The sequence below is a fragment of the Euprymna scolopes genome, chromosome 5, assembly GCF_053919585.1.
Source record: "Euprymna scolopes isolate OS-2025 chromosome 5, ASM5391958v1, whole genome shotgun sequence".
In the NCBI taxonomy this organism is placed as follows: domain Eukaryota; kingdom Metazoa; phylum Mollusca; class Cephalopoda; order Sepiida; family Sepiolidae; genus Euprymna; species Euprymna scolopes.
The window spans coordinates 94,479,803-94,506,136 of NC_136486.1; the positions used below are offsets into that span (position 1 = coordinate 94,479,803).

The 26,334-nt window shown below is 31.2% G+C and overlaps 1 protein-coding gene and 1 long non-coding RNA gene across 2 annotated transcripts in view; both read right to left on the bottom strand.

Annotated features, from left to right (window-relative positions):
- Nucleotides 1-18,665, bottom strand: part of LOC145276926 (acetylserotonin O-methyltransferase-like) — a 67,199-nt gene extending 48,534 nt beyond the window's left edge. The window contains exon 1 of the mRNA XM_080128400.1: nt 18,424-18,665. Coding sequence (XP_079984526.1) covers nt 18,424-18,522 — 99 coding nt within the window. The 5' untranslated portion in view covers nt 18,523-18,665. The remainder of the gene's footprint in view (nt 1-18,423) is intronic.
- Nucleotides 18,666-18,910: 245 nt separating this feature from the next.
- LOC145276927 (uncharacterized) overlaps nt 18,911-26,334 on the bottom strand; it is an 8,603-nt gene continuing 1,179 nt past the window's right edge. The window contains exon 2 of the long non-coding RNA XR_013868052.1: nt 18,911-19,015. This is a non-coding gene — a long non-coding RNA (uncharacterized LOC145276927). The remainder of the gene's footprint in view (nt 19,016-26,334) is intronic.

Below are 26,334 nucleotides of genomic sequence, written 5' to 3' on the forward strand. Positions count from 1 at the left end.
GATGAATAATAACAAAATAACAGACGAGATTCGACACGCATAGAGTCAGAGTTGATGCAAATGACCGGTTGTTGTTCAGTTATGATTGTATAATAAACTAAATAAGGACTTTATATCTGTACATATAAGCGTTTAAGCAACGTCATTTTTGTAAATAGATGTAACGAATTCGTCATATATGCTTTATTTCGTGGTGTCAAATGCGCCAATACTGAAGTTGAATACCCAGTTCAAATAGCAATCTCGTCAGGTGTTGAAGTACGGTGTGTTCATTACGCACCAACGCACCAGTAAACAAGTATCAAGACAGATCTGGAGATGCACATTTGTATATTCATGAATGCAAACGGGCTGGCCTGACCGACATTATTTTCTCCTTTGTTATGCACGGTGTGAACGATTGTATTCATTGAAACGACAGTAACTTGTTAAAATCCGATTTAAGCGAGATCAAACAGGCAACGACACCCGTCGCATTATTCGTTTATGATTCCAAACTGAATATTTCCTAGACCTTCAAAGATTTATCAATATTTCACTGAACTTTTATATCTTTATACAAACAGAATACATGTGTGTGCGTGTGTGTGTGTGTGTGTGTGTGTGTGTGTGTGTGCGCACGCGCATTACTTGGGGGTCTAAAATCGAAACCAGAACATACAACTATCCACTCTCTCTCCGTAGTCCCTGAGCACGCACATACGCTTATATATATATATATATATATATATATATATATATATATATATATATATATATACATGTATGTATGTATATATATATGTGTGTATATATATATGTATATATATATGTATGTGCATATATATGTATGTGTATATATGTATATACATGTATGTGTATATATATATATATATGTAAGTGTATATATGTATATGTATGTATGTGCATATATATGTATATATATGTATATATATATGTATGTGTAGATATATGTATATATATATGTATATATATGTATATATATGTATGTGTAGATATATGTATATATATGTATATACATGTATGTGTATATATATGTATATATATATATATATGTGTGTATATATATGCATGTGCATATATATGTATATATGGATGTGTCTATATATGCATATATATATATATATGCATATATATCTATATATGTATATATGTGGGTATATATATGGTTATATGTATATATATATATGTGTATGTATATATATGTATGCATATAATATATATATATATGTATGTATATATGCATAAATATGTATATATATATGTATGCATATGCATATATATATTTGTATGTATATATATATGTATATATATGTATGCATATATATGTATGCATATATACAATGTATATATATGCATATATATATCTATCTATGTATCTATATATATGTATGCATATATATATAATATATATATATGTATATATGTATATATATGTATATATGTATATATATGTATGCATATATAATATATATATATATATATTTATGTATGTATATATGTATATATATGTATGCATATATATGTATGCATATATATAATATATATATATTTATGTATGTATACATGTATACTTATGTATGCATATATATAATATATGTATTTATGTATGTATATATGTATATATATGTATGTATATATGTATATATATGTATGCAAAACATATATATATATATATATGTATATGTATATATATGTATGTATATATACATGTATGCATACATATATGCGTATATTTATGTACGCATATATATATATATATGTATGCGTGTGTGTTTGTGGGTATGTGTGTGTTGGCATGGAGAGAATTCCTGTAAGCCGTGGTGAAGCAAACTTTCTAGGAGAAGCCAATCTCTGATTTAAAAACCATAAAGTGGGAGACCACTACCCGCATTAAGCGGGTCTGCAGTTAAACTTATTGCTGGCTATCTTGCTCTTAGTTGTGGCTGGATCTCACCATTTTGAACCGAGAGAGAGACTTTGCTGTCGTACAAAGCTTAGACTCCGTAACATCATTTGTGTATAGATATTCCTTCAGGCATTTGTCTATAAAAGTGGTCCTGTGGCGATGGAAAAGTTGTGACGCGTGTAGGCTTGAAATGCTGGAAGCAGGTAATAATTGATCTCCATGACATTCTTCCGTGTCATGCCTGCTTGAGCGTGTGAATTCACTGGTAGGACTAAAAAAACATCATGTTTGGGCTCATGGACTTTAAGTCTCTGAGGGAGTTGCACTCCTCTGACAAGACGTTGCAATCATCATCATGCATATATATAATATATATATATATGTATATACATGTATGTATATGTGTATGTATATATGTATATACACGTATATATATGAATATATATGCATATATATAGGAATATACATATATATATATATATGAATATATATATGTATATGAATATATATATGAATATATATATATATGAATATATATATAATGTATATATATATGAATATATACATAATGTATATATATGAATATATATATATATGAATATATATATATATATATATATGAATATATATATGAATATATATATGAATATATATATATGAATATATATATATGAATATATAATATGACTATATATATGAATATATATATAAATATATATATATATGAATATATAATATGAATATATATATGAATATATATATATATGAATATATATATATGAATATATATATATGAATATATATATATATATGAATATATATATATATATATATATATATATATATATATATGAATATATATATATATGAATATATATATGAATATATATATATGACTATATATATGAAAATATATATATAAATACATATAAAAATATATATATAAATATATATATACATATATATATAAATATATAAATATATATATAAATATATATAAATATATGTATAATATATATATATATATATATATAAATATATATAAATATATAAATATATATATAAATATACATATATAAATATATATATATATAAATATTTATATAAATATAAAAATATATAAATATATATATATATAAACATATATATAAATATATATAATACATATATATATAAATTGATATATAAATATATATATATAAATATATATATATATAAATATATATATAAATATATATAAATACATATATATATATAAATTGATATATAAAAAAATATATATATATAAATATATATTTATAAATATATATGTAAATATACAAATAAATATATATATAAATATATATATAAATATATATATAAATATATATATATAAATATATATATATAAATATATATATAAATATATATAAATATATATATCTAAATATATATATAAATATATATATAAATATATATATAAATATATATATAAATATATATATATAAATATATATATGAATATATATAAATATATATATATAAATATATATATAAATATATATATAAATATATATAAATATATATATAAATATATATATATATAAATATATATATATATATAAATATATATATAAATATATATATATATATATATCTAAATATATATATATGTATATAACTATACATATATAAATATATATATATAAATATATATATATATAAATATATATATATATTAATATATACATATATAAATATATATATATAAATAAATATATATAAATATAAATATATATAAATATATATATAAATATATATATATATAAATATAAATATATTATATATATATATATATATATATATATATATACATATATATATATATATATATATATATATATATATATATATATATATATATATATATATATATATAGCCAGAAAGTGGGAAGAGAGATACTAAGATGAAGGAAAAGTGTATCTTATGGCCGATACAGAATCAATAAAAAAATTTTGATTCAATCACTTCAAAATATATTTAGCATTACACCATTAACATTCTTCCTAGCCACACAAGCATAGCAGTCAGTATATTTGATATCTAAGCCATCCATTTGTGACTTATTCTCCACATTACAAATATAGTAAATATTTTACCAATTTCATAAGGTAGTGATTCTGTGATGGGTTTCAAATAAGAAATATCTTGAAGAAATTTTACAAATAAAATTAAATACTATAGCCGACGCTCTTATCGCGCAAGCCGCAAATCATCATCTCCAAATAGATAACCTGTACCTAAAACTGTTCTCACTTTCCTAAAATGGCCGCTGCTGAATTTGTTCTCACTAGAGAAGCGAAGTATGCGAGAAGACTTAGTTTTGCTTTGCACCATCATCAACGGGATTTTACGAGTTTTCTACGGTTTTTTTTTTTTTACCATATCGTCGAGTCACAGTCTTCGCAGGCATCCGCAAAACATATATCACTGTCGCTTACGCCTTAGGAATACAAATGCAATCTATTCGGATTTCTACTCCGTGAAACAACTTACAGACAAGGTCGTAGTATATTTATGTTTCAAGTCGTCTTGAACCAACATTTAGCCAGTACGTGTATGTGGCTATCTAAAGCCTGTCTCCGTTGCTTGGTTTGTCGTACGTGTTATTTATATTGGATTTGTATCTAATGATATACCAGATTGATTGCCGGTGACCATGTAGAACGAATTTCGCTTGGAAAATTAAGTTCCATAGCAATCTGTTCGATTGACAAACCGAATTAATACTTCTAATATATTTTAGTGGAGATAAAAAAAAGTTCAACATTTTGACAATAAAAGGAAAATGAAAAGAATTATTGTTACTTCTATTACAGAGAAACCATCCGTTCATTGTCAATGTGAAATTAATTGTAAAAGATCACGCTTAAATCTTTCCCTTCATGTTGTCTAATATTTGTTTACAAAAAAGAACCCAATACTTTATTATACCATATATAAGAAATACATAAATATGCATTATCAATGAACGTAGAAAATTGGAAGAAACTAGCCGACCGCCCGGCGTTGCCCGGTTACAATATACACTTAATATGATATTTTAATTTATGCAGGTTTCGCATTTATTATTATTATTATTATTATTATTATTATTATTATTATTATTATAGAATCAAATCTATCGATTATTCTATTTTTTTCCAATATATAATAGTGATTTCGAAAATTAAAAACGAAATAAAAAAACAAGGACCTGTGGTCCATCAGCTAAAATTAAACCAAGAACATATGATATCCTAGCCCTATTTCTTAGCCCTTGAGCATAGAATAGTTAAAATAAATACAGATTTTTTAACATATGATAATAGATTTGTGCTTACAAAGAAATCTTAGTTGACTTCTCCTGCTAAGGTCAACTGTTTTGTTTCAATATTGTCCCAATTATCGTCAATTTTTGATGGTGAAAAACAAAATCGACATTTTGCCACTGATCCAAATACCCTATCTATCTATCTATCTATCTATCTATCTATCTATCTATCTATCTGTGTGTGTGTTTGTGTGTATGTGTGTGTGTGTGTTCGTGTGTGTAAATTACAACGAAGAACAAATATTCAGAAAGGAGGTTGGTAAAGATCTTTCGCACACACACCAACAAGGCCACTTTATACACACACCTTCCCGAACACACACACACACACACGCACACACACACACACACACACACACACACATATATATATATATATATATATATAGATAGATAGATAGATATGAGAGAGAAAGAGAAAGAAAATTATTACCATCTGCTAAAACTATTTTATTTTAAATTTTATACAGTTATGGAGAATGTAAAGTTGTTTAAATAAGATTTTGCATAATAATTAAAGTCAAAATAATCATCTAACAAGAAAACATAAAAAAATGAATAATTATTTAATTAATGGACATTCGTTTTCAAATGGAATATTAAAATTAGTTAACCATCTTGAAAATTAGAATACCCATGACTGAGTATATTAAGAGATTCGTTTTAATAATCTTTAAATAGAAAAAATAGGCTTTTAATATCAATGCCATACGAGAAAAAGTTTTAACTTTAGAGGTATATAAATAATATAATGCTTAAGATTTTCCTCTACTGTTAGCGGTCCTGGATATGACCTAAAACTATATCCGATGGTGGGCTCCCACCTTGCGGGCCTTGGGGAGTGTGAAGCCACCCTTTTATTGCCATTGCTCCCAGGTCCACTCTGACCCGGAGTGGTAGTACCTGTTAGGGTCCCAACTATGGGTTAAATAGAATCTGACTTTAAAAAATATATATACTCCATTAAAAATCGTTCCTCAAAATAACTAGATTCGGCATTAAATAATCTGAAAAAGGTTGATATGCCGTAAAACAAAAACAACCAACCATCTACTGTTAGCCGCGAATTTGTTAGGATGTTTTACGGCTGGAAGCGAATTATTTTTGTTTTGAATCTCAGCATGAATATACTTATGACGTTCAGTTAAAGATCAAAATCGACGACGAAATATCTATAACTGTTTATGTCCAAATTTTCTATATCTATTTACTGTTGACTCCGTATTAGAATTTATTTCCGTTCCCACCAAAGCAAATAAGGCTTGAGGCCGTTTTTAATGTAGGGGGGGACAGCTCCCCTAAAAGTAGGGTAAAAAGGGGGCACTCTGGTTGTTATCAAAAATAATAATTGTGCCAGTATAGAGGGTTTCCCCTCCATTGACGGGTACAAATTATCTTAAGTGCAGTATCTGCAGAACAGATGGTATTTATTTGCTCACCCACTGAGCAAATTAGGCACAAGGCCGTTTTTAATGTGAGGTAAAAACCAGCTCCCCTAAAAGTAGGCAAAAAGGGGGCACTCTGGTTACCAAAAATAATAATTGTCCCAGTATAGAGGGTTTCCCCTCCATTGACTGGTACAAATTATCTTAAGTGCAGCATCTGCCGGAACAGATGCTACACTTTGATCCCGGCCCAAAGGCCACCGTTTATTCCGTATTCCGGTTTACATATTGTCATCTAACTGTCAGCGTAGTCATTATTTTGTGTTCGTATCTATCAACGTTTGTTTGTATATATTTAATCTGTTTTTCACGATATATTCTGTAAATGTTATCTAGCTATCAATTGATTTATCTCCCTTTAAATGTCTTTTAGCCGTTTGCTACATCTTTTTGTTATTATAATTGTATCTGTATCGCTTCACGATTCCTCTCTTTTATACAGAGTGTTCGTAAAATCTTGGGAACATTTCAAGACCTCATATTTACGTAACTATAACTGGTAATCAGATGAAAGTGGTGTCATTTTAAAATTAAGTTTGTTGGAAGGCGATTTATTTTTTCATTTCTTTTCCGACTCAGAAATGGTGTTCACTCAAACAGAACAGGGGTTTCTTGTGGTTAAATTTGCAAAAAATGAATAATGGACATTGGTTCAACTCCTAGATTACCAGATCTCACACTCTGCGAATTTTTTTATTGTGGGGATTTTCGAAATAACTGGTCTATGTGATTTCTATTCCAAGAGACTTGGATGAGCTGAAGGCCCGAATAACAAGCTGGTTTTTGCCTATTTGCTTGTTTTTACAAAAGAGTCACTACTTATCAAGACCCGAATACCACTCGAGGATAAGGGTTAATGAGTGTACAGTGGTTAAGAGGAATATGGCAGTCATCTTTAGTAGTGGAAATTTGGTAAATTGGATTACTTAAGGGGATGGCTTATCAAAAATCTGTTTACGTTGGACTTGAAGACAACCATATTGCAGTCAGTTGGAAAACATAACAACGAAACATAGTTCAACATGCATGCAGTTCTAAAAAAGGAGTTTTTTCCATGGAATCTACGTTTAAGTTTAGGCACAGATGAAGAATGGTGGGAAATTATTGATAGTGGTTTCAGCTAGACAAGTTGCAACCATTGACAACGCAATGCTAGGACGCATTTAGCAAGGTATGGATTATCGGCTGGATTTCTGTCGTGTGATCAATGGTGCTCATATTAAACATCTTTGAACATTCCATGAGAAACCTGAGATTACAAGCTTTCTTAATATACCAGATGCGTTTTTATATTCTTAATAGTTTTCCAGATATTCAATGTCAAAATGCGCCCAAAACTGTTGGAACACCCTGTATATCAATCTACTTATTGACCTATTCATGTTTGTGTTTTGCGTTTGCGTATCTTGTCCTCTTTATTTATCTATCTTCCTACGTGCGTCTCTGTCTCATTCTGTTCAATATCTAGCTTTCACCCATACAGCCCGAACATACGCACGCATATTTCATGTTTCAGAGACACACTCTTACGTAAGCCGGTACGCAAGCCCATCCCCACACAATACCTTAGTGCAGTTGCAGCTGTCGTGCGCGCGGACCCACTCTCCCCCTACATCGCATTGTTTACATCCGTGCTGTTCAGTGCTCTTGCTATAGCCACTCATTTCTCGCCCAAACCGCTTGTCTGACAGAGAAAATGTTAATGAACGAGAACAAGTTGTGTGTGTGTGTGTGTGTGTGTATATATATATATATATATATATATATATATATATATATATATATATATATATTGTATCGTTAGAGTTTCCTAAATATACATCTATATAAACTGTAGTCTTTATCTAAAGATGCTCAATTACATTAAGTACGTGATAATATCAGTTTTTTATACAAATATTATTGATATACATATGTTCAGAACAATTTCGATACCTGGTTTATTTGAGAAGAGATTTGACAATTTAAATATGTGAAATATCATAATCAGCAACAGCAATAACAACAATAATAATGAAAATAATAATAATAAGAAGAAGAATGAAAATAATAACAACAACAATAATAATAACAATAATAATAATAACAATAACAATAATAACAATAACAATAATAATAACAATAATAATAATAATATTAACAATAAAATAGTAATATTAATAATAATAACAACCGTATTATTTAGATTCATCAGACTACTATTCTAATCTTGAGTGTCATGTTATGTAACGTTTCGCTTGATGTAACCTTCGACCTTCTTTAGGTGTATTTTGTCGAACTCGGGAATTTGGACGGAATTTCGGACGTGTCGCAGTGGCTAGTGTACTTGGAAAAATTAATTGTAAAAGTAATATTCTCCTGAAGGTTGAAGGTTCAATTCTCATTGTGGACGACCAAAAAATACAATTGCGAATTACTTAGGACATATCTTCAGTCACGGCTGGCGGAAAAAGAGCATGCTACACCGGTGAAGTAAATAAGGGGTTTCGTTCGAAATTCCGTCCAAATTTCGAAGTTCGACAGAAACGTTCCCGAATTCTACAAGATACACCTGAAAACGGTCTGAGGTTGTATCGGCTGAAACGTTGTGAAAATCGCACACAAGATGAGACAGTAGTCCGAGGAATCCAAATAATACGAATAACCGATCCTCATCTAAAAAATTCAGAAATGTAATAATAATAATAATAATAATAATAATAATAATAATAATAATAATAATGATAATAATGATAATAATAATAATGATAATAATAATAATAATGATAATAATAATAATAATAATAATAATAATAATAATAATAATAATAATAATAATAATAATAATAATAATAGTAAGTGCACCACGCGCGGTGGTCATAAAAAGTAAATTAAGTAGAAAGATCGTGTGGGGAAAGAACTAAGCAAACCGCGAATAGGTCCGCGCGGAGATTATTAGAATCTTAGATAGTGTTGTCGTCATCCAAATTCAAGAGCAGTTCAATGAGAGTTGTAAGCGATAAGTCCATGGTAAAATGGCTGTTACAATAATGCAAAAAAGATTTGCAACAGTTATCAAAAAAAAAAAACATAGTGTGCCGAAAATCTGGGGAAAATTGTTATTTGGAACCCAGATCTTGAGACGCGTGGAAAGGATTCATAGTTACTAAATGAATACTTATTAAAATATATTTGTTAAATTAATTGTCATATATATCACTAGCTGGACTCTTGGCGTTGCCCAGGCGTACAATACGCTTAAATGTGATAATTTATGCAGATTGTCTATGTATGTATTATTATTGAGCCAATCCTCTACTAAATATTATATATTACGAGGAGTAATTTCCTCTTTGGACTAATTCGAAAAAAATATGAATAAATAAAATAAAATAAATAAATAAATAAAATTAAATAATAATGATAATATCGTTCACCAAATTCCGTCTGTGTCTGTTTACAATATCATGTCACATGATATTTGAGTTTGTAAGATGAATGCCCCGGAAAAGGCACTTCTGATTAATGTTTAGTTTTCAAATATGCAAACGAAGATATGATTTTCGGTGATTTTAAATTGTATGTTTTCTGTTAAATTGAATTCATTCATAAGACAGAATTAAATAAAACGGTGGGGGTACACCGGGGCTTGAACAAGGGACCATTCGATCTGTAGTCGAACACCCTACAATGGAGCTATATCTCAAGATGAGAGTAGTTCTGTTTTTTTAATGAAAAATGATTTGCTGAGAATTGAATCTACCTGGATTTGCTGAGAATTATCGCCCTGTAAAATTGTTGTATTATCTATAAGAAAGAAAGACTATTTTTAGAATCAGATTTTTTCGATGCATATCAAATGAATTTCTGTACATAACATATCTAAGAACACTACCAGACATACATTAGCTTTATGTGAAATTTTGTAAAAAATGTGTTTAGCCGTTTCGGAACATATAAGGAACTCGCACACACACACACACGCGCGAGCGCAAAGTAACTTTTATATAATAGAGGAGATTATTTCTTCCAAGATAAAGGTGTACTATCGATTCTGTTCTCGATCAGAAGAAATTCAATTTTCCACATTTAAAATAGATTTTGTGTCGAACTATTCTGGTTAGGTAACGAATTGTGCGTAATATATATATATATATATATATATATATATATATATATATATATATATATAGCACAATCACGTTGAAACACACCGCGTCCCGCCATGTCACACAGAGGTAACCAACGTTGAGCCTGGCCAGTACCAGATGAGAGACTATTTTGGAAGGCCAGCCGCTTCATGTACCGCGCCGAGTCGTAGAAATTTTCCGGTTGATATCTGTGGCCGCATTAATTCACTGGGAGAGATGCACCGTGCATCTAGGAAAAAAAATCTGATGTATAAGCCTGCGATCTACTATATATTTCTGTCCTGTGGCAGACGTCTGCACCGCCAAAATTTAGCAGTAATATTAAAAAGTGTATTTGCTTCTACGCATAAAAGCCTTTCCATATTATATATATATATATATATATATATATATATATATATATATATATATATATATATATATATATATATATATATATATAATGGGTTAAGAAATTCCAACGAAAGAAAGATGTATATTTAAATAAGGGAGTAGTCACCAACAATGTGTATTTTTTAACATTATTTTATTATTCCGTGTCTTGGTTTTTCATTGAGAATTATGTTTGGATCATTGTAATAATGTTTTTAAGTCATTGAATATATATATATATATATATATATATATATATATATATATATATATATATATATATATATATATATATATAGTGTGTGTGTGTGTGTTCATGTGTATAATCTTTGTAAGTATGGTGTTCGTGCGAGTATATTTCGAATGTAGAGTATTAATCATAGATTATCCTTAACGATCATTATGAATTTTGATATGCATCTGTTTGGTGAGAGACGCCCATATATATATATATATATATATATATATATATATATATATATATATATATATATATATATATATATATATTATACACACACACACACACACACAAACACATCAAGAGACAGACAGACAGGCAAAAAAATATTTCAATTTTGAATGCCTCTAAACTATATTAACAAGTCAAATATAGTTTGGTTTTGCCTTTGTTTTTATTTACTAAGCATGTACAGTCACACATTTAGCCGCGTCGTTAGTGTTGTGCTGTTGTGGTTTATATCTGCTGATGATTGAGAGAGTAAATTAATGGACGAATAGACAGGAAGATGACAAAACAACAGGCGCCGTTAGTACAACCGGACTATCTGTATACAAACAAAAGTTTGTACGAATGCAAGTAAAGTCAAAACATGTTGCCGAATGAAAGCGCCCTGAGAGTGTACACCAGCAATGTGAACTTCTGCTTTTGTAGGGTTACAATATGATGTTTTTTTTTTTAAATTCGTATATGCTAAGTTAAAAAGCGAAGTTATATATATATATATATATATATATATATATATATATATATATATATATATATATATATATATATATATATATATATATGTTTATTTCGATTGAGGATGTACTTTAGTTTGCTTATTCATTAATATCTTCAGTTTCGTAGAAATAAAAAAGCTCAGCATATAAAAAACTAAAAAATGTCACTACTTTCTTTAAGCGATTTTCTGTAGTATAGAGTGACCGAAAATGTATTTGGTGACCTTAGCTCTGAGTTCAAACTTTCTAGTGTTTCGGTAATCCGAAGGTATTGACATTTTTAGTGTCAATGGAAATATAAATATATATATATATATATATATATATATATATATGTGTGTGTGTGTGTGTGTGTGTGTGTGTGTGTGTGTGTGTGTGTGTGCGTGAGTGTGGGTGTGTGTGTGTGTTATTTTATATGTCGTCACACGCTAAGGATCATGTTTGGGTCAGACAGTTATTAGTAACTAGATACCTTTTAAAGCGATATATATATATATATATATATATATATATATATTTATATGTCTTACAAAATATTATTGGCTGTTATATTTTATAAAGACAATCCCAGCTAAACATAATTGCTCAATATACCAGATAGAGCAAATAAGCCATCATTTAGTAATTTTAATTTTATGACCTGAAATATAATAAAAAATATTAATTCTATATAATAAAAGTTTTAGATTTGAAATTTAACAATTTCACGTCATATATATACATATATATACATATATATATACATACATATATATACATATATATACATGCATATATACATATATACATACATATATACATATATATACATACATATATATATACATACATATATATATATACATATATATACATACATATATGTACATATATATATATACATACATATATACATATATGTACATATATATACATATATGTACATATATATATACAAACATATATGTATATACATATATATATATACATATATACATATATATACATATATACACATATATATATACATATATATACATATTTGTACATATATATATACATATATATATACATATACATATATATACATATATATATATATACATATACAAATATCTATACATATATATACATATACATATATATACATATATATACATATACATATATATGCATATGCAGATACATATATATATACATATACATATATATACATACACATATACATATATATACATCTACATATACACATATACATATTTATGACACATATACATATGCATATATATATATATATATATATATATATATATATATATATATATATATATATATATATATATATATCCTTTGCGAGGGACTCACGCAATTTTATCATTTTTATAAAACGAAGATCCGTGTTGAAATGAAATGAAAACAAATTTTAAAAATGTTCAGCCGTAATAAAAGTAAAAATGTGTGTAAATTGAGAATACGAAATAAAATAAACGAGGATTAATAATATATAAATTAGTTTTATTACTATTCTCATGTCAGATCATTTTCTTAAGGACCCGTTGCGCAACGGTCGAAAGTGCTCAGTATAAAAAAGTTATCAGTGTGAGTCTAATGGGAGATGAACGTTCAATCCTCAGCATGGCGATATTAAGAATGCAATTGCGAAATGTCCTAGACGTCTATATGTTCATTGCAGACGAAACGAAGACAACTTATGCCAGGGAATAATCAAAGCGGTTAGAAAATATCTGCAGATTCCTGTATTTTAAATACAGTTTACAAAATTCGGTAAAACACATGAAAAAAGTTTGAGTTTCCATCGACCGAACCTTTACTACATATCAATCTACGTAGTCAAAATAAATAATGTTAAAAGAAGAAATAATAAAATGTAATAAAATAGTGCTCACTAAAAAAATAAAAAATAAAAAAAGAGAGAAACGTAATCAACAATAAAATAATTTTAAAAAAATGTGTGTGTGAAAGATAGATGAAAAATTATAATATTGACATGAAGTAAAGAACATTTAACACAAGTGTCTAATTCTACCCAGGATAGCAGAGTTAGACACAAGTTCAATTTTTGATGCGGGAGGGAGGGCTCTAGCTCTCACCAAATGGAGCACTCTAATTGAGAAAAAAAAAAAAATCTAAAATAACGTATCAATCTAGTGACACACGACAGAAAAGGATAAGTGTAGTTTTTACAACAGGTTTTGTCAAAAGGCCAATCGAAAGTCAGAGAGTAACACATAGTAGAAAGTTTGATGAATAATGTATCATATCCCCCCCCACGTCTGTCTGCGTCTCATTCTGGCAAACAAACGCTCTCGCAGTCTCTCTCTCTCTCTATCTCTCTCTCTCTCACACATACTCTTCTTCGCTTCTGTCTGCCATAGACGTCTCTCCTTCTCTCTATCTCTCTCACACACGTCTCTTCCTCTTTTTGTTATACTCTGTCACACCCTATCACCATCTTTCTCTCTCTCTCTCTTTCTCTCTCTCATGCTCTCTCACACACACATTATATATATATATGTATATATATATATATATATGTATATATATATATATATATATATATATATAAATGTATATATATATAAATGCGTGTGTGTACGCACGTGAGTCCGGATAAACAGTTGTAACAAGCAGAGTTAATAGTACGCTTCTAACATTGTTAATAAACGAGGAATTAAAAGAAACACCTTCATAAATATTTTAAGTAAACATTTAATATTTATACATGCAAATCTATATCCATGAAATATATTTATATAAACTTCTATATAAGGGTTGTCTTGCCTGAGGAACACATTACCGCAGCAGTACTGTATTCATGTGCATTACGAATTAAGTCTTTTTTTTAAATCGTCAACAAATGCTTGTCTAGGAGGTGTGTGTGTGTGTGTGTGTGTGTGTGTGTGTGTGTGTGTGTGTGTGTGTGTGTGTGTTAGTAAAATATATGACAGTTATGCTAGACATAATATTTCGCGTTTCATCCCCGTTTAGAAATTGTCAAGCACTTATCTCTCCTCACGTAAATGTAAATACTGATAATTGACAATACGATATTATATCTCCGTATAATAATTAATGTTAATAAACGAAATAATTATAAGTATAGTGTATTTTTCTCATTTTCTTTCTCTCTCTCTCTCTCTGTCTTTTTTTACGTGCACAACCGCATGAAGAAAGCGTAGTAACTGTTCACGCCCCAGCGCCGCTTTCATCTGTATTATCCCCTCCTTTAAGAAGTTCGGAGGCAACGAAGTGTTTACTCAAGGTTTTAGAACTTTATCCACCCCATATATTAACCGGGATTTTTGCCGCTCTCTGAGGACGGCAAATAAATCCTTATTTATTAATGAAAGCAATTATTTATGGTTTACAATCGTAATGGAAATCTCAACCTTTAACCTGAAGGTGTGTGTAAGATTTTCACTTACTATGTACCCACCGTTAGCCTTACATTTCAAAGTTACTCCTAAGTTTATACTTGTTTGAAATTGTTGATCACACTTATCAAATGCAAGAGAAACTCGTCAATAGAGGCTTAGGAGAGTGAATGGTTATGAATCGAAGGATGAACACTATGGAAGTACTAAAATTAATCCTTAGGATACACTTAGTTTTAATGCATATGGCGGCTGATTATGGTATGTTGTTATTGGATTTGAAGACGACTATGTGGCTACAAAAGGGAAACTACCTCACGTAATGCGTTATACAAGCAAGACACTTTTGTGAAAAACATATCCTCATGGAAATTCCGTCTCACGCTAGTTACACGGAGGAAGGGATCAAATCTTCCTCGTTCTTGTATGAATCGAGCTTAACAGTTCATGATACTTTTGAGATTCTGATGAGCATACGGAAAATTGGCAGTTATTACAAATAATAAACAACACGAAAGCACCAAACAAAAAAATAGATAATAGTTCAATATTTGTTTATCTGGTTTTGCCTTCAATTTTTATTTTCTTTTTCTTTGCCGAACCAGAAAGTCAAAGAACGTGTCACCCTTGTAAACAGAAGCCAAGTCTAAAATTAGAGAATATACTTATTCTCGATTCTGCCAAAGTTACTAAGCCGAAGAAAGTCCAATGTATGTTAGCACATATCAAACAGGAAAAGTATATATTGACATCAAACGTCAGTTATTAACGTTTGGTGAGGGCGTCTGTGCAGTTTCTGGACCTGCCATACCCCAACCCTTTGAGTAAGTCAGCCTCTCATCTCGTCGATTGAACAAATCCCATTCCCAGTTTTGAATTCTATTTGAGTTCTAATATGCCCACTTCCACTCTTTCGTTGGCCATCATCTACATATCACCTAAAATAAAAATGAGTTTACATTATAAGGACACCAGCCATTTTGTCATTTATTAGTCCCCCCACTTATCTCACACTCCCATATAGAGAGTGACCTACTTATTTTCGTTTCTGAAGAAACCGGAAACACTAAGCGGGATATTATATAGAAAAAAAATAGGTGGAAAGTTCTTATTAATCATTTTCCCCCATTGCTAATTAATTTGTATAAAGATATTTATGAATAATACTTTTTGGAAATTCCAAACGCTTCAGGGATGTTTTAAATAGAAGAACCTCTAGAGTAAGTGTATTATTGTATTTATTGAAGTGAGTCAATCCCAGAGTAGAAGATTGGAACGAAGTCAAGCCATATCCAATATAATATTGATAGAGCCGAGAGAGACTAGCGGCGTCTTTAAGAAATAGATTGTAGAAAAGCGGAAAATATCTCGATTTTGTACGCTATCAAGACAGGGAAATATGCTCGCGAAGTTCTTCCACTCGCACAGATATTATTCTAATTGTACTATTACCCAACACGTTGTGGCTTCAGTCGCAGCATAGACAAACTATAGAAAAGTATTTCAACTCGCTTTCACCCGTTGTAACAACGACATATACTTATTCATTCTCCCGCCACGCGTGACCACGTTACGGCTGTGACATCAACCATGTCTCTAACGTGCTCTCGAACAACATTAACGTCTCTAACGTTATCGTCTCCTCTAAAATGCACTTTCTATGGTTTTATAGGTTTTTTTTTCTTTACCGGTGACGTCACCGATTTCGCATGTATTTGAATACGTGCGTCCGCGCTCTATTACATTATGGTTAAAGTTAATCCCTAGGTTATCCGAATGATGCCAACGCGATCCTCGACTACGCTCCAATCTATGCCCCTTCCCTGTCCTGACTCACGTCTAGTTGAAACCACTATCAATAATTCCCCTCACTATTTATCTGTGGCTTAACCTAAACGTAGATTCCATGAATAAAGCTTCTTTCTTAGAACTGCACGCCTGTGGAACTCTGTTCTGTTTTCCTGCTTTAAAACTCACTACAATATGGTTGTATTTAAGTCCATTGTGAACAAATACTTGAGGAACCATCTCCTTAAGTAATCCAGTTTTCCAAATTGCCAATACTAACGATGACTACGACACGTCCCCCTTGACCACAGTACACTCATTAACCTTTATCCTCGAGTGGCCTCCGGGCTTTGATAAGCGGTGACTTATTGAATGTTTCTTTATAATCGAACACTTAACTGGTATTCTTTACCACAAACAGCACACAATCATATATATATATATATATATATATATATATATATATATATATATATATATATATATATATAAGAGAGAGAGAGTGAGAGAGAGAGTGAGAGAGAGAGAGAGAGATCTTTCTTAGGTGTAACTTGACGGACAAGCTATTCAAGCCAGCAAAATCGACCGCTTTATGAACAGTCGGAGATTACAAACGTTAGGGCGTTAGCATTACAGATATGCAAGTGTAATTTTAATTTATACATAAATCGTAAGTGTCGAAAAAACTGGTTCTGTTATTGTTTTGAAAAAGAGCTCTTTCTCTCTCTTATATACGTGTGTGTATGTGTGTGTATGTGTGTGTGTGTGTGTGTGTGTGTGTGTGTGTGTGTGTGTGTGTGTGTGTGTGTGTGTAAGTGCGTTTAATGCAAGGAATCGGATTTATTCACGCGTGGAGAGCACGCATCAATGTTTGATAGACCGAGCGTGTCTCCTACTTTGTGTGTGGGGGGGGGGCGCACGCGCGTATGTGTGCGTGTGCCCGTTGAGCTCATTATTCAAGGCAACTTTTTCAGTAATAAACCAAATAACTGTCCGTTGGAAATAGCTATATTAACTTTAAAACAAAAAGAAAAAAAAAAAAAAAGGGAAAAACATCGGTTTTTATCGAAATAAAATTAATCTTACCTTCAGATTGCGTGCTCCGCATATGATCTTCATAATAACGTCGGCCTCAGGATCTGACACCAACTCCGGCTGATTAATATTAGTCTCTTCACGATTCATGATGACAATTTAATCAAACACTTTCGAAGAAATATATTTGGTTCGTAAAAAAAAAAAAAAAAAAGAAAATGATGAAAGGAGAGCCCAATGAAAGAGCTTCCCTCAGCTATTATTTTCTATAACTTGCAATGCATATATATACATATATAAATACATAAATATATGTATATATGTATATACTGTCGCGTTTTGTTAGATTCCGACTTGGGCTGTTTGTTGTAGTACTTCCTCTTCAAGTGGTACTTTTGGTCGGCCCCTCTCACTTCCTCTCAACACCGCCTGCGTACCTGACAGACTCCGCCCCACTTTCTATATGGATTCAAGTGTTGGATATACATATATATCTATATACGTAAAATTATACATATATAAATATATACGTGTGTGTTTGCGTGTGTGCGTCTGGATAAGTGAGATCGGACGCTTGTGTGCTTGTCTTAGTGGACGTCCTGAGTGGCTGGCTGAACTTCGATATGTAAAATAGTTTCCGCGTCTGTAAAAAAATAACAATAAATAAAAAAACTAAAAAAAAAAAAAACAGATATATATTTTTTTTATAAACACACAAGAATTGTTCATAAACATTTACTACACACCTACATAGACATGCTATTTGGCCAATTTTAGTATTGTATTATTAAAACATGTTCATGTTTTAAAGCATCTTTATCATGCGTATATCCTAGTTTATGCGCACTTTATTTTATGTTAACGATTTTGTTCGAGTTTTATTTTTTTTATTTATTTTTTTTTACGAAGCTTTTCTTAGTGATAAGATAATTTGTTCGAGCACGTCGAAATGTTCGAGACGAGTTCTGATAAAAACGGTGTTTCCACTACGCAATTCGTCATAAACCTAAAACCACGTGTTACTGTTGTAAACATACAAGTGGGCGACAGCGCTCGCGCGCAATATGAAGCTACCATACCCATATGTAAGGAAAGGTGCCACGCTTTTGACCAGTTTAATCCACTTACCCTTGGTACCTACTTTATAATTCTGAGTGTTTGGCACAAGGCCGCCATGTACAATTTTTAAAGTCTCAGCCGATTAAACGTGATCTCTCGGCGTATTAGCGGACAATTGTCATTATGAAAATTGAGTGTTCGTATTATTTAGAAACTTCAGACCACTGTTCTGGTCTTGCCTGTTTTCGACCTTCTTCAGGTGTATCTTGTCGAACTCGGGACTCTTTCTGTTAGAACGCGGAATTATTTCTCCCTAAGCCGGAGATTTACAAGAAATTTCGAACGAAACTCTTTATTTAATCCACGGAGGTAGCATGCTCTCGTTCTTTCAGCCGTAGATTAAGTACAAAGTTTTGTGCAAAATGACGTGCAGATTCTCGAGTTCGCCAGAAAAAAAAAAAAAAAAAAAAACGAGAACAGTAGTTCGAAGAATCCAAATAATACAGGTAGTCAATCCTCATCTCAAAAATTAAGAAATGTAATACAAATTTGTCGTCAGAATTACGAGCAAACGTGATATAAAGGCATCATACTTCATATAACGTTTTTATTCATTATTAGCCTGGATGTTTCGCGGTGTGTTTTTAGCAAATATAAACAACGAATGTAGTAGACAGGCAGACTTGAACCTGTACCGCGAAGGAGGAAAAACATGTAAAAAAAAAATAAAAGAGCCGTCTTCGCCGTTGCGTCCATCGCTAACCCGGAAGTAGCGAAGGTTTGAATTAAGGCTAGACAATCCAAATGAGGGGATGACTTTCGTAAATATCGGCGAAAAAAGCGATCCCTCCTTGTAGAAAAGTGGCCAGTGAAAGAAATTAATGGTTTAAGCTAACTTTTCGATATTTGTCGTTCGAAGGGTCAAGCTTCAAAACTATACCGATCTCGTGAAAATACGTCTCCTCTGTCGAAAGTTTTAGGCAGGCACACACATACATACATTTAAACAGACAGGTGAGATTTAGATTTTAAAAGATGAGTTCATCTTATTGAGATATATTGGCAAATTCGCTGCAAATGTAGACGCTAAAATTTCAAATGTGTGTGTTTTTGTTTTCTAAACAGTGTGCAACAAGTTGTTTATATTTGTGTACACGTCGTGTTGAAAGGATAACAGCAACCGTCAGACAGTAGAACGAAACTATTTCCTTTTTTTTTTTTTTTTTCCTATTTTCGTGGTCGGCTTTTCGCACTCGGTACGAAACAAGGTTTTTATTATGTTGATCTTGAAAACTGCGAAACACCGTAACTTTTTCTCCGTGTCAGATGTGAACTTGCGTACATGTTTTCACGTTTATTCTGTTTAAAATTCTTAATTCTATCTCGTTTCCATTTTCCTCTTACAAAACGTAAGTTTTTTAATTCATTTTTTTTAATGGGGTTGTTAATTATTTTTGCCATTAATAATTTTTTTAAGACTAGGATAGTTTTCAATTTTGTACTTTATTTTATGCATTTAAGCAAATCTATTTCTTTTCCTTTTCTTTTTTTTATAATTATCAGGTTTTTAAAAGTACAATCTCCTATTTTTTTATGTTTTTTGTTCAAACTTTTAAAAGCTGGTAGACGTCATTAACATATAAATAACAATACTTAGAATATTGCCTCGTATTTTATTTGATTATTATTCTCGCAACTCTTGACCTTCGGGCCAAGATAAACGTGTAGTATCTGTTTTGATGCTTTACTTACTATTTCAGTTAATTATGGCTTGGCCAATGTAAGGGAGACCCTTCATACCGAGACAATTACTATTTATTTGGACACTGGCAGAGAGCATCCCTGCCCCCTATTGGGGGAGCTGGTTTTCCCCCACATTAAAAAAAAAAAACGACCTTGTGTCTAATTTGCTTTCATGGGGAAGCAAGTAAATACCATCGGTTTTTCAGGTGCTACACTTCAATTTCTTGTTCTCTGTCAGTGGAGCAGAAATCCTTAATGACTGAGACAATTTTAATTTTTGTTCCTTTTCGTCACGTTTAAAAAAACGACCCTGGTGTCTAACTCTGCCCCGTGGGGATGCAAAGTTAATATGAACTCTGAAAACGATGATAATCTATGTTTGTTTTAGCATATCAATCTTGAAAACAAGGCTAATTCCAAATGTTTATTCCATCTTTAGTATTTTTTTTCAATAATAAATTTATAATCTTTTTTCTTAACAGTATAATCGCCAATAGCAACACTTCCTAAAAACAAGGGATTGTTTGTAAGTATTTATTTCTTCAGTCACTATCTGTTATCGCTTTATAAATAAGGATTAAGTTTACGATCGATTCTAAACAGATCAGGAAGGAAACGTACCTCGATAAGCTGTGCATCATTGTCAAACAAATCGTGATAAATAAGTCAGAGTTTAAAAGAAATTCAAAACAAAACTAACAGATAAGATAAAAAAAGAAAAAGACAGGAAAAATAAACATGTTTTTGATGTTTGGAATCACGATTTTTTTTTCTAAAAACAAAAACAAAAACAAAAACAAAACAGTTTACAAAATTTTCATTTTATCTTAATGGGGGGGGGGCAGGGTTAAGTTTAGGATAGCATTAGAAAATCGAGGATTTTCTTCTATTTTATATTTTTCTTTCGAATAATCATTTTCTAATATCTGAACATTATTCAATTTTTTTATGAATCCCAAACCGATAAGTGCCCCCTTTCCAAAAAATATCTATTCTAAATAGACTATTTTTGGAAAGGGGACACTTGCAATGAATCATCCATAATGATTAAACATATATTAGATTCATACAAACAGTGAAAATAAATGAGCAATCGTAAGCATACTAAGACAACGAAAATGATGAATGACACGTGACATAGTTGTGTGTGCGTCTGTGCACGCACCGCTTTCTTTTTGCGAGGCGGACGCGTCTAACGCACCACTTTCCCCCCAAACATGCAATACTATGTTTGTAATACTTCTTACTAAGCACAAAAGTTTCACACACACACACACACACACACACACACACACACACACACACACACACACACAAGTTATAAAATATATATGGCAATTAAGCTACGCAGAATATTCCGCGTTTCATTCTCGTTTCATTCTCGGCTTATTCCATATAAATTTTCATAACTTAATTCCTAGCTCTACCTATGTATTGAGCACTGCTGAAGTAAATACTGAAAAATTAACGCGTAAAATTATATCTTCATATATTAATTTATGTGATTAAATGACGCAATCATATATGTGTGTGTAACAATATCACAGTTACATTTTATATATATATATATATATATATATATATATATATATATATATATATATATATATATATATATATATATATATATATACATTAGTTGCAGCTTCACAATTAAACTGTTAATCTAAAAGGACAGATAAATACATAAATAAACAGCAGATTCGGACCCAACACATAAACATTGAGGTCCTTATCTATGCTAAATGGTCTACATCCCTTTTTTATAAAACTTAATTTAAAATTCTATGTACGTAAAAATCATTTCCAAACCGACCAAACGTATTTATGAAACTTTCCACAGCAAGTAAGAAAAATGAATGAACATAAAAAAGAAGTAAAAATTGTCTGTTTGTTTTGTTGTTGTTGTTGTTGTTGTTGTTTGTTTTTTTTTGTTGTTTTTTGTCTGTTTTTTTTTTTTTTTTTTTTTTTTAAGTCAGATGCAACATCCCTTACCTTTATTATTAAGAACTAGAAGCTTTCTTTTAGTTTCATATATTTATTTAGAGGGAAATTGAATTATCTTAGGACCGAGTTTCTATACCTAATATCGCTTGATCGGTGGCCAGAAAGTATATATATATATATATATATATATATATATATATATATATATATATATATATATATATAAACTTATATTTCTATTGATTTAGACTAACTTACTAAATAAATTTCTATGAGAAAGTGTAATTCAACTGCTTATATATATATATATATATATATATATATATATATATGTATATATATATAGCAAGACGAATCTGATTGCCTTGTTAATTTAACCAATACATACCCCTTTCCGATGAGTTTTTTTAATTATTATTATTATTATTATTATTATTATTATTATTATTATATTTATGAATTAAATAACTGAAGTTTTTTCAACGATTGCCAGTCCACAAAGTATTCATTAATACAAAAAGGGGGTTCTCCTTTAAAATACTAGAAAACGAATAGCGCTAAAACAGAGTTTACGTTCAATAACCACAGTAAAAATTAAACAAATATGTATTTTAAAGTAATGTCTTAGAATTGTTAAGTGTGATATCAAAATAATAACGAAAAAAATCATTTGAAATCACGATTCCGACTATTTTGCCGTGTAGGATATTACCAGGTACTTTATTCGTCAAGTGGATGGCGACGCTAGGTCGTAACTTTGACTGCGGTGGTCGTGTCGGTAACAGCGTGTTTGGTGATATGGGTTTGTTTTCGCCTGTCAAACAGCGCCAACGGTGAAGAAGACGTCCGTCATCGTTGTCAGCGGCCGTTTGAGACACGGCTAGAAACAGCTGTAGTCGCAGCGATATAGTATTGCCGCCGGGATGACAGCGCGCGTAACTGCGGCTGGTAACCACGGTAAACGAAGAGAGAGAGAGAGAGAGAGAGAGAGAGAGAGAGAGAGAGAGAGAGAGAGAGAGAGAGAGAGAGGAGCACGGATTTAGCCGATCAGATAAAAAACAGGGGAGTAGAAAAAAATAAATGAATAAAGTGGAAGAGATGATAACACACCCGCGTGTTATTAAGATTGAAGTTAACAATAAATCAAGTATTGCGAAACAAAACGTGTAATATTAGTCATAGTATTGCTAACTGTTGCTAGCATAAAGAAATGCTAGTAATTGTTTCAGTAAAAGTCGTTATTTTGGATTATTCGGACTATTGTCCTCATTTTATATGCAATTATACAACGTTTCTGCTGATGTAACCTCCGGCCATTCTTTAGCCGCGTCATATGGAATCGGCACAATCACGTTGACACACCGGTTCTCGCTGGATCGGATCACCGAAGTTAAGCAACATTGAAGCTGGCCAGTACCAGATGGTGTGACCATTTGGGAAGGCGAGCCTATGTATTTACCGCGAGGTAAAATACCAGGTTGAGAAACTGGCATGGTCTATCCTTCTCTCGAGGGTAGATGGGACTCTCTTATGCCGTGGTAGGCACCCTATGGCGTCACGATAAAAAAAAAAAAAAAAACCCTTGATAGCCATGGCGAAGCATCAAGTATTCAGCTACCAACAAGATTTGAATTACACTGGCCTTCGGGACAAGATCAAAGTGTAGTATCTGTTCCGGCAGATACTGCAAGCTATGACTAGCTATGACTAGCAAAGACCAGATGTGGGGGCAACCCCACATGCCTGACCTTTAACCAGCTCCCATTTCCCACCTCTCGGGAGCTGGTCCCCTTTTTCCCTTCCCCTTCCCTTCACTCCTCACATTAAAAATCGGCCTTGTGCCTAATTTGCTCGGTGGGGGAGCAAATAAATACAATCTGTTCCGGCAGATACTGCAAGCTATGACTAGCTATGACTAGCAAGGACCAGATGTGGGGGCAGCCCCACATGTCTGACCTTTAACCAGCTCCCATTTCCCACCTCTCGGGAGCTGGTCCCCTTTTCCCCTTCCCCCTCCCTTCACTCCTCACATTAAAAATTGGCCTTGTGCCTAATTTGCTCGGTGGGGGAGCAAATAAATACCATCTGTTCTTCAGATGCTGCACTTCTATTTCTTGTTCTCTTTCGGTGGAGGAGAAATCCTTCACGACTGAGACAATTCTTATTTTTGTACCTTTTCTCCACGTTAAAAAACGACCCTGGTGTCTAACTCTGCCCCGTGGGGAGGCATAGTAAATAGGTACACTACAAACTCGTGCAGTGAGTTCAATCTCGGCTACGGTCGCGCTGGATGGGATGGATGGAATCGGTAGGAAAAAGTGCTAAGAAATAATCAGTTCTAATATGAACAGACATCTCGCTGTTCAACTCCCTACTTAGGCTATGCTTGTAGGCATGGTCCCGAAGTATGAATAACCTTTTACGTAACATTGGCAATGCTCTTTGGTTCAGGTGAACATTAAGTATGAATAATAATAATAATAATAATAATAATAATAATAATAATAATAATAATAATAATAATAAATAAATAAATAAATAAATGAAGTTTTCCGGGAATTTTAAGCTTAGTTCCAAGTACGTGCGATTTAAGGGTTAGTCCTCCTCCGTACAAACGACACTAAGAATACGATTATGAATCACCATTCTATGCGAAATTATTTAATTGAACAAGAACAATCTACCTCCGGTGGATTAAATGACGGGTTCCCTTTCAAATTCCTGAGTTCAGCAAGATGCACTTGAAAAGGATCGAAGGTTACATCGGCCAAAACTTATAATAATAACAGTCAAGACAAGAACAGTAGTGAAAATCATCAATTCTTCGTCATAAAGATCCCAAAACAGAATTTAAAAATTACGATAAAAGGAATACGGTAAATGCATGCATAACAAATATAAAAATAATCTTAAATATATTAAAACTACGAAAAAAAAAAACTCATTGCTTTAAATGTATATAGATTACAAATACGTCTGCATCACTTAATTCGACAGTATTGTTTTTAGCTAAAAAAAAACTGATGCATATACATAAAGGAGAGATAAATGTGGATTTGATATATAAAAATGAAATCAGAATATTAAGAAGTAAATATAAACAGATTAGTTTTTGATCAGTAAGACATCGTTATATTATGTGTAAATAATAATTATATACAATCTGTTTCGGCGAGGGGATTTTAGCCTTACTTTGTAGTGATCTCTGACTAA